Source organism: Parasteatoda tepidariorum, chromosome 1 (assembly GCF_043381705.1).
Source record: "Parasteatoda tepidariorum isolate YZ-2023 chromosome 1, CAS_Ptep_4.0, whole genome shotgun sequence".
Taxonomy (NCBI): Eukaryota; Metazoa; Arthropoda; class Arachnida; order Araneae; family Theridiidae; genus Parasteatoda; species Parasteatoda tepidariorum.
In genome coordinates this window covers 30,598,473-30,609,247 of record NC_092204.1, presented here as the reverse complement: position 1 = coordinate 30,609,247, position 10,775 = coordinate 30,598,473, and the positions used below count along the sequence as shown (strand labels likewise).

The window sequence follows — 10,775 nt, the reverse complement described above, 5'->3', positions numbered from 1 at the left end:
TTATGTCCTTGTGGCACTCAAAAGAACGATGGTTCGATCAGGTACTACGATTCTCCATTTATTGTTTCCCATGGTTTTGAGATCTTTTTATACAGAACCAATCCATCTGGTGATTGGCCATCTCCTTTTTCGGTTGCTTGTAAACTTTCCAAAAGTCAGCTTTTTAACTGAATCACCATCATCCCTTCTATGGATGTGATACAGTCTTCTTAATCTATAGGATTTAATAGCTGAAATTATGTTTGGTTGCTCGAATTTTCAGCCTAATTCATAATTGTATTGAATCTTTCAAACACTGTTTCCTTTAACCGCTCTGAAGATGACTCTGAGTATTTTTCTTTCAAACATTATTTATTTTTCTCAGTTATATGCAGTCATTTTGGTATTAGAAACACAATCATGATAACAACAATAACAGGCAAGCAGTTATTGTTGAACAAGATGTTGATCTCATCATATTTCTTAGAGATCTTGTCCCAAACCACCCTTTTGATGAAAAAAATGGAAGGATAAAAGCAAGCCATTTTAAATAACTGCAAGGATTGAATCTTATTTCTTTATGAATTGAATGATAACTTCATTGATGCTTGAAAAAGGAAAATTGCGAGTGGTTTAGCTATTCAACCGGAGTATCAAATTCAACCCAAAATTTCCAATGATACAAGCTCGACTTTATATTCCAAAGAAAAAGCTGGTGTAAGTTTCATACCTTTAGGAAAAACTGGAAAGCATGAAATGATTATGTTTAATGAGACACAAAATGAAAATTAAATTGTGCTTTCAAATAATTGTATTGAAAAAAATATATTAAATTTTTTTCTTCGAACATAGAGATTATTACTTTTTACAAAAACAAACATTATAAATTAAGAAATCAATCAAAAACTATGAAGGGCAAATGTGACAAATTAGTATAACGTTAGAGTAACAAAAATTCCTGCCGTTTTAGCGTTTAAACTATAAAAACCAGTTTTTCAAAACATCGTCACCCTCGTATTTTGAGGGTAATATATCCAAATTTGATTTAAAAAATGGCGTTTTTTAGTCAAAGAAAAGCATATTCCCCCTCAGTTCTAAGATGTAGCCCCTAAGATATATCTTTTTGCTATGACACTATACAAAATGAAAATTCAACAAATGTTATAAGGGTGATGCGTTTTCTTCCGCTGAGAAAGAAGAATATAAAAATACATATGGTTCGGATCGTTTGACTTTATATTATATTCGCAGAATGTGAATATTTTAACTATTGATTGATAAATGGAATATCCTGCTTGTAATAATTTTAAGCCCTCGTCCCGTAAACTTGTATTAATAAAAAAGTTTTTCCTTTTAATCTAAATATAGAACTTTTTTTAATTTTTAGAGAAAAGATATTGAAACTTTCTTATTTTTTTTCTTTCACTATTCTAGTTGATGGATAGATTAGCAAGTTATGCTCAATATCTTTATATTACTCAACCACGTTTGAATGCCTGCCTTCCATCCTCATGTTCAAAAGAAGACGTAGCAGCTTTGTTTTCTAACAGTATGTAAAATTATTTTTTTTGCACGTTTTTTTATTTATTTATTTACTTTTATATGTAAAAAAAGTGGGGCAAATCTAAATTTACCAAGAAGAGATTTTTCTTAAAAAAAGAAAAAAAACAGTAACACAAGTATGAAATATGCACGTTTTTAATTTGCATTGATTCAAAATTATTTTGACCAAGATCCAGGACAAGTTCCTATTGCTGCTAAGTGATCATATTTTTGGAACAGTTTTCAAATGTATTCAAAAAGATATCAACACGATAATAAAAAACAGCAATTGTCTTTACCCTTTGGGGTGATTTTTATTTAACATATTTCTCATATTTTTTCTTCATTTTGTATTTATTTAGATTAAAGTTAGTGAAAAATAATATATTTAGAATTTTAATAATTTATCATTATAAAACAGAGCATGAATCTCAGGTGCCTTTTTCTACGCTAAAGCTAAAATCTTCTAAACACTGCTAACTTCCAAACAAAAACTTTTTTCTTCAAAATTGCAATAACAGTTATTTAGTTCAAAGAGAAAGTTATTTATCATTGATATTTCTTTAATTTTTAAAATCAATTATTGTTAATTTTTTCAATATGAATGGAAAAAAAATTTACATTTTTACACATTTACATTTTTAGTACAGATATAATTCCGATTAGGAATTTTTTAGTAACTACTAGACTGTTTTTAATAATTAAAAATACTGAAATGTATTTTTTGCTTTTAATTAGATCGTCGTCAGAAAAAAAAATAGCTGTCCTATTTCCGTCAAAGGGTCAATCCAATAACACCCAAAATTTTAAATAACAATAATGTAAAAATTTATGTTTTAAAAAAAGAGTAGCAGTATTAAATAAATTTTGTAGTTTTTTTTACATTATAAATGGCATTGGTCTCATTCCTCTAAAATAAACTACGAAATGAATATTTAAGAATAAATTTTTTTATCACCGAAAATCTGCCCAAAGAATTAGAATCGGTAAGTGAACATATTGTGAAGCGGAGTCTACTTTTGGCGGATGAGGGTAGGAATTTAACACTTTATTTACAAATTTTACTTAATTCCATGATGGTCGGATAAAAAGGGTAATATATTTGTTTTTGAACTAAAGCAAATGTTCATGAGGTAATAATTTTTGTTACCACCTTTATTTCCTTGAAAATATAAAAATGGCACTCCGAAGTATCGTCGTCAAATAAGGGGTTAATAACATTGATCAACTTGTACTGTCGCAGAAAAGTGGAAAACTCGACTCCTTCAAATGAAATGTTTGACAGAATGGCAGAATTGGTAGCCGTCATGGGCTTATACATTATGGCTGGGGAGCCAACGAACTACTAATACTCATATGTTGTAGTTATATTAGCATCAGCCCCGCGAGGGGCTCTGACTAATTCCTCTGAGTGGGCATGAATAATAAATCGCCGAAGCGCAATTGAATGGTGAAAGTTGGGTTCAGTAACATTTAATGAGAGAAAATTAAAATAAAGTAGCGAGATTAAACAAGCAAATTTAAGAGAGAAAAGAGGCCTCTTTTCTCTCTTAATGATGATATCATATATACAGAAAATCGGGATTCAAAATCATGAAGATTCTACATAAATTTTGCTAAGCCTTAGTGGCGCCATCTAGTGTGATCAATATTCAAAAATATTAATTCGTATATTAGTAGAGATATTAACTAAAGTTCAAAAAAAAAGAGTTCAGGTTTAGTCCAAAAGTGACATTATTCAGGAGTGGACTCACGCATGATTGTTTGCAGCAGTTGTAAAACTTCTCTGTTTTTTAAAAGTTCTTTTAGTTCTTTGATGATTGAAACCAGTCTATGGGTTTGACCTGTCGTTGTAGATGGAATTGTAGCTGGAGTTGTACGAGGGCCTCTCCTGGGGGACGGGTGCTGCATCCCGTGTAGTTGGCAGTGTGTGCCTCTCCTCAGTTGCAGCACTTGGGTGGCGTATTTATGTCCTTGTGGCACTCAAAAGAACGATGGTCTGCGGCACATTTAAGACATCTTGGTTGTGAGTTGCAAATTCGCTGCGTGTGACCGTAATTTTGGCAGTTGTAGCATTGGATTGGGCTTCTCCCGCCGCGGAACCTTTCAATTTTCACCGGAAGGTCACAAATATTGGTAACTGAGAAGATTTGTTGATTTTGATCTGTTTCGATTAGTATTGTGAGAAAAAATGGGAGGAGCCTATAGGCCTCGCCCACTTTTCTCATGAACTGTATAACTTTTTGTGTTTTAATGCCTGTCTTGGCCAATTCAAGGGAGATATGATCTGTATTGGTGCCAGCTTGAAGTCCACGGACTAGAACTTTAATATGCTTGATTGGTAGTTCTGTTTCTGAAGTTGTGGGTGGAGCTGCAGTTGCATTGTAATCCTCCTTGGGTTTGGCTCAGTCAGGATCTACATTGGTTTTAGATAGTTGTAAGGAAGTGGCGACATCTAGTAGTGATGGAGGGCTGCTATTTGTAGTCTTGGAGAAATTTCCTTCAGATTTCTCAACGTTGTTTTCCTTTTTTCGTTTTTTGGGAGGGGGTTCTGTGTTATTTTTGGATGAGTTTCCTGAATCGATGGACGACGCATTACCAGTCTGTTCCAAAAGTTGGCCGCTTTCATGAATTTCCATGTCAGTAACTTTCGCTGATGTAGTCGGTATTTCGGGCCTATTTGGCACAGGCATGAGAGACTGCTCCAAATTATTCAGTTCCTCAAGTAGTTCTTTATTTTTCCTTTTATCTTCTTTAATTCTCCTTCCCATGTCTGCTAACTCTTTAGCCATTTTGGTTTCAAAATCCAAGCATTCCTCATCCGTAATTGAACCACGTGCAGCTCTTTCGGTCAGCCGCTTTCCGCCACGTCCGTGGTGGTGATACGTAGCCATTGTTGCGTGATTGCAAATATTAACTTCAGCAGTGATGTTAACGTAAATTGAAAGCTACAATATCGGGCAGAATCGTTTAACTTAACTTGCACCTACTAATACTCTTAAGTTAATTCAGAATTAGAAAAACATACATGATTGCAAGAGTATGAAATAGGTACTACTCACTCGAAGGACACGAATGAAAATCCGAGAATATCTTTAAAATCTAAATTGACGACCGCATGCGTTCAATCTTCTCTATGACATCACATTCAGACAGTCTCACACCGATATCTTAGACCGCCATAAAGAGCTCGATCCATGTCATCAATTTTTGTTTTTCTGAAAGTGAACCTATCTCCATGAATTCGTTCCAACAAACTAAACCAATAGATCATGTGTAAATATTTTTGATTATTGGTTTATTGTGGTTGATAAAAAAAAAAATTTTGAAATTTTAAAGAGGCTTTAATACGTCAAAACGCTGTTATATTCTACTAAGAAAATTTTCTCTCAATGTCTGAACAATTTGGCAGCTATGCATATATTTATTAAACACGTTGTATGTCATGGGGGTCACCGGCACTGAGTTTGTTCTTTGCCCCACGAGGGCCACCAGTATCCGGCGAAGCCAAGATTGTTAGAAACACATAATTCGAGTAAATTTCTAATTTTTTTTATAATACTATTGCTACTAAAATGGTTTGAAGAAATTAATGCAACATAGAACACACAAAAATAGTTTTATTTATGTACACCGGGATGCCAACTTGTTCCGGACAGCGAATAAATATTTTCAAGTGGTAGTTTATTAATTGTGATTCTTGGTTTAATAAATTCAATTCAGTAGATTTTTATCCACCACTATTTCTAATCAATTCGGAGGCTTATATAATTCACCACTTGTTTCAGATATTCGTGGTTTTTCAAATCATGCCTGTATATAATAACCATCTTTAAATTGATTGTAGTACAAAATGTTTTAATTTATCAAGCAAAACGCTTGACTTTTAGAAATAGCTACCATACTGTTGCTAAAATCAAAATGTCTTTAAATCTATGTATATAATATTTCATGATGTATGGGATAGGGGCCGCTGCGCGGACCAGGTGCCCAGTTTTTGCGAAATAAAGAAAGAAAGATATTCGTGGTAAATCTTTTAAAAAAACTAGTAAAATCTGTCTGTTATATGCAAATTTAGTTTGTAGCTGTTTACCGTTTAAAACCGTTCTCAGAAAATTTTTATATTTCTACAGATACGCTTTTGGAGAAAAGTGTTACCAAGTTGTAGTGAAAATAAGAAATATTTAATTTGCTACTACCTGTTGTTTCTAATTTTTCCTCCATGTAAGGCAAGTTAATTACACTGGGAAAATTATTTCTGTTGCATTTAAAACAAATACTTTCTGTTACCCAATTTGGGAGTGAGGATTTAAAATCTAAAATTAGTTTTGTTCGGAAAACTAGAGATTCCTTTAAAAATGTTGTATTTTTGTCTGAATGACCAAGTTTTTATAGAACTTATAGGTTTATAGACATACTTGTCTGTTCTATTTAAAATATAATTTAAATTATATGACTTAAACGCAGAGATGTTGTTTAGGTGAGTAAAAATGCGTCAGGATGAGTAAACGCTTTGAATATTCATTTTTTAGATATACTCATTCATTCAGACTCCGCTTTGTAAAAAAATGTTTTCTAGTAGTAGCGAAATTTAGGTTATTTTTTATTTCAAATTTAGTATTTTTCATTGTAAGTAATTTTTCCATTGCTACCTATCACAAAATCAAAGAATTATATGCAATGCCGCTTTCTTGCTCTTGTCTCGGTACAGCCAATATTATTGAAATATTCAGCATTGAAACTTCAGTAAAGACAAGAAATATAGACCAAATAGCTGCACGTTTCACCTCCGATGCCGTATATCACAACTATTAAATCAAATAACAGTTTCCAGCTTTAAATCTTATCTGAAAAATGAATTTTCAAGGCGTTTCCTCATCCTTACACCTTTTTACTCACCTAAACAACAACTGAAATTTTAAAGCAAACGTAGTTTAGAGAAAGCAGCTATTATTATTTTCTTTTATCTTTAGTTACTTATTTGAGATCTGCCATATGACCACATAATCCATAGTTATGGAGGTTTTTTTCATTTTTTTTGCATTAAGCTTGCGTTGAGCTATATGCAATGATGTATGAGGCCAGCAAAACTTTTCCCAAAAGTGACAATTTTACATCGGCATTTTTACACCATACTTACCATTACTGAAATCGAGGTATTTTTCTGCAAAAATACAAAACTATAAAATTTTTAAATATTGGTTTATCATTATATATTGTACATACCATATTATATTATAGATTTATAGAGAAATAAAATATATTTGTTTTCCTTCTATCGCCATAACCGTTTATGATGTCAAATTATTTCATTTAAGTTATGATGTATTTTAAAAATGACAATAAAGTGAATGTACCTGTGGATTGTGAAGTTAAAGAAGACTTGGCATTTACAGCAGTGGAGATTTTTATTTAGTGAGTATAAGTTTTCTGTTCATTGTTTTCATGTGTCAATTCTGCTGACAAAAGAAACTTCCAAAAGTAATTTGCCCTATATTTTTGAAATAAAAAATTTAACATTTTTAGCTGTAAAATTACATCGGTCTAGGAGTTTAATATTTTTTCTACGTAATCTATATTTAGGTCGATGCATTTTTGTAGATACTGTATAATTTCTGCTTACTCATGCCAGACCAGCATGTCTTCATTATGGTTTTGAAAAAGCCCTGTACTTATTTTTCTCATCGTATCCATATAAATCGTCGCTTTCTTGAAATGATTATCATCTGTGAATAATTGAATGATTATCATCTTCCACCCTATAGCCCTGACTTTTCCTCAGCGAGTTGGAAAAAAAATATTTTGGTTATCGAACAACGCATAGCGTACGACAAGATTATGACAGCTGTTACAAATCGAAGCGATGAATTATTTTTATTAGTACACCTGGAGGAACAGGTAAAATATTTCTAATTTCCTGGCAACAATACGATCACAAAACAAAACTGCATTGGCTTTGGCATCCTCTGGAGTTGCGGCAACTCTTTTGGATGGTGGCCAAACAGCACTTAAATTACCTTCAAATATGCAATTCACTGAAACACCCACATGCAATATCAAAAAAAAAATCTATAATGGGAAAAATACTACAATCATGCCAACTTATAATTTGGGATGAATGCGGTATGGCGCACAGAAAGGCATTAGAAGCTCTTCATCATACACTAAGAGATTTGAGAGAAAAAAAAGCAACTTTTCGGCGGCGCACTAATTTTATTGTCTGGTGATTTCCGGAAAACTCTACCAGTAATTCCACATGCAACTTCTATTGATGGACTTCATGCATGTCTCAAATCATCAACGTTGTGGCAACATGTACGAAAATTACACTTAAAGAGCGACATGCGTGTTCAACTACACTATGATGCATCCAGGGCTAAAGAGAACAGAAGCGCTAGTTCATTCCGCTTAAGGCTCCTTTACTATCAGAGCTGACCTATCAAGCAATATTGGAGCAAACAAGTTCGCATGTTAACGTTATTTTACTATTCGTTATGTTATTACAGAGATGCCAACTGCTACGGAAACGCCAAAATAATTTAAAAAACGGTAAATAACTACAAAGTAAATTTTGCAAATAGTTGACAATATTTGCTTGCTTTTAAAAATGTAAAGCATGTGATAAGTACTATAAAGTGGTGAATTATATAAGCCTACGCATTGTTAAGAAATAGTGGGGGATTAAAATCTACTAAATCGAACTTATGAAACCAAGAATTACAATTAATAAACTACCACTTGAAAATATTTATTCGCTGTGCTTATGTTAGCTCTTTGCTCCAACAATAAATGATAAGTCGGCCTGTCTAATTCAGAGGCTCTAATTCCGCTCTTAGAGCTGAATATAAGATTTCCCTCTTCATGACGTCACGCTGCACACACATCGCGGAGATAGCAAGCAAAGATATTATGAAAACTTAGTATCATTCTCTCTGTAAAAATAAGTTCGACCTTTTCTTGATATTAGCTTCCAAACTTTACGCAATTAACATATTATTTCCCTTCAAAAACATAGGTTTAAAAAATTTTCTTGGTCAAAATATTAATCAAATACCATTTTAAACTAATAAAAATATTTTACTAGTTGTCGTAAATGACACTATAAATACTTTATTTCCAAATTTTCAGTTTTAACTTTTATTATTAAAAAATATTTAATGCATATATCAACACTTTTTTAGCTATATATTGTTTGATAACAACAATTTGCAAAGTTAGGTTAAATTTAGAATCTTGATTTTAAAATATGCTGTAAATGGCAATTTGTTTACATTTAATCATTGGAAAACAACAACCTTAAATGCTAATTATTCTAACAAAATAATAATTTAGGTGCATAAAAATATTAGAAATTTTACAATTGTTTATAGATATTTAAATTTAAAAGAATAATATTAGAATTTAAAGAATTATATTACAATTTAAAAAAATTAGTATTTAGAATAACTACATTTTAAAAACTACGCTATGAAACTAGGAGAATTTTAACTATTAATTATCTATACTTTTCATAAAAGTTTTTATTTTCTTTGACTTACTTCTTTTTTTATTTTTTGAGTCTGTTTTTTTTTTTAAGTAACTGGGCGGTTTTAATTTAGATGGCGAATTCTTATAAAAGTTCTGAAATGCAAAATAAGCGACTTGTTGTTTTGTTCACTGTGGGATATCGTCCGTCTAATTCACTTATAAATTCTTTGATGACACTTTTTGATTTCTGTCCCTGACACACTTTCATCCATGCTGCTGACGGAACAATTAGTCGTCCCTTAGATAAGAGAGCACTTGGTAGAGTTAGAGCATTTTTAAAATCATTCTAATCGGCAATCCAAGCAAACGATTTCTCATATCATCTTCATAATCTTGTTTTAAGAAATGTTTACTGAATATTCATTCATATTTACTATTAACTGGGTCATTCCGTTTGCAATATTGAAGCCATTCTTTACATAGTTGTAAAATAAAAAAATTTCCTTTTGTGTTTCTATCGGAATTTTTGTAAGTTTCAATTGCGCAAATTAGCATTTCATTAACAATTTTAAATTTTTGCAAATTCACTTCACAAAACTGAGAAAAATCATTATAGGAAACAAAGAATGTCTTAGAATATGTCACAAAAAGGAATGCTCCAATATTAGTTAAAGCTAGTTAGACCGAACGCTTTGTTCTTGAAGTAAAAGCTCAAGCTTTGCGCCACCGTGACGTCACAGGTGAAAATCGGAGGTTTGGAGCGGCAAGAGTTTCTTCAAAGGAGTGAACTAACCCTTCTATTCTCTTTAGCCCTGTGATGCATCAGCCGAATGCTTTGCAAAGCAATTGTTGGATATTGGTAATGGAATGACGGCAATAGATAAATCCACCCAAAGTATTACACTGCCAACTGACTTCGGTAAAATTATTTCAACCATAGATGAACTTTTTCACAACGTTTTTCCCAATATCGCTCAAAATTACAAAAATCTTCAATGGCTCAGTGAACGTGCTATATTAGCAGAAAAAAATAGCGATGTACATGACATCAATAATCACATTCTAAAAGAAATTCCAGGTTATGCAAGAACATATAAATCTATCGATACTGTAATAGATCAAATCGAGGTTGTAAACTACCCAACTGAATTTCTGAATTCACTTGATTTGCAGGTATGCCGCCGCACGTTTTAACATTGAAAACGGGAGTAGGGTAAACTAGCCAGTGAATGAACACTTAAGCTTCGCTTGCCTTTCAAAAAATCAAATTAATTTCAAAATTCGCAATTTTAATTAAATGACAGTGTCAACATATTTATGACTATTTGCTAATTATGTAAAAAAATTGTGGAGAACTTACATAATATTGTTTCAAAGTTTTGGAGGCTCGAATAACAAGTAGTAAGAAGACCAAGAGAAGGAACAGCTCTTACTAGTGAATGAACACCCAGTAAAGGAACACCTAATTTTGGTTATTTTTTATAGCTCTTTATGAATTTATAAGCCATATAAATATTTAAAAACAAGCCTATTCTTAAAATTATAATATATAAATACTTGGAAAATGTTGACTTTTTTTGTAATCATGAATTGAAAATTAAAGTGTCAACATATTAACACATACTGTTCATTCACTGGGAAATCTATGCCCAGTAAAGGAACATGCCTGTTCCCTCACTGGTTAGAAGTTGTTTATCGTATATTTAACATACTTTTGATGCGGAACAGCACTAAAGGTACAAGAAAATGAAAGTTTATCTTTTATTTTCATTAACTTAGAAAAAAAA

At 32.0% G+C, this 10,775-nt stretch overlaps 1 protein-coding gene across 1 annotated transcript in view; it reads left to right on the top strand.

Annotated features, from left to right (window-relative positions):
- The window catches only part of LOC107445356 (nose resistant to fluoxetine protein 6), a 63,674-nt gene that overhangs the window by 12,584 nt on the left and 40,315 nt on the right, over positions 1 to 10,775 (top strand). Inside the window, exons 4-5 of the mRNA XM_043043794.2 lie at positions 1,414 to 1,528; positions 6,840 to 6,936. Of these exons, the coding sequence (XP_042899728.2) occupies positions 1,414 to 1,528; positions 6,840 to 6,936 (212 nt within the window). The remainder of the gene's footprint in view (positions 1 to 1,413; positions 1,529 to 6,839; positions 6,937 to 10,775) is intronic.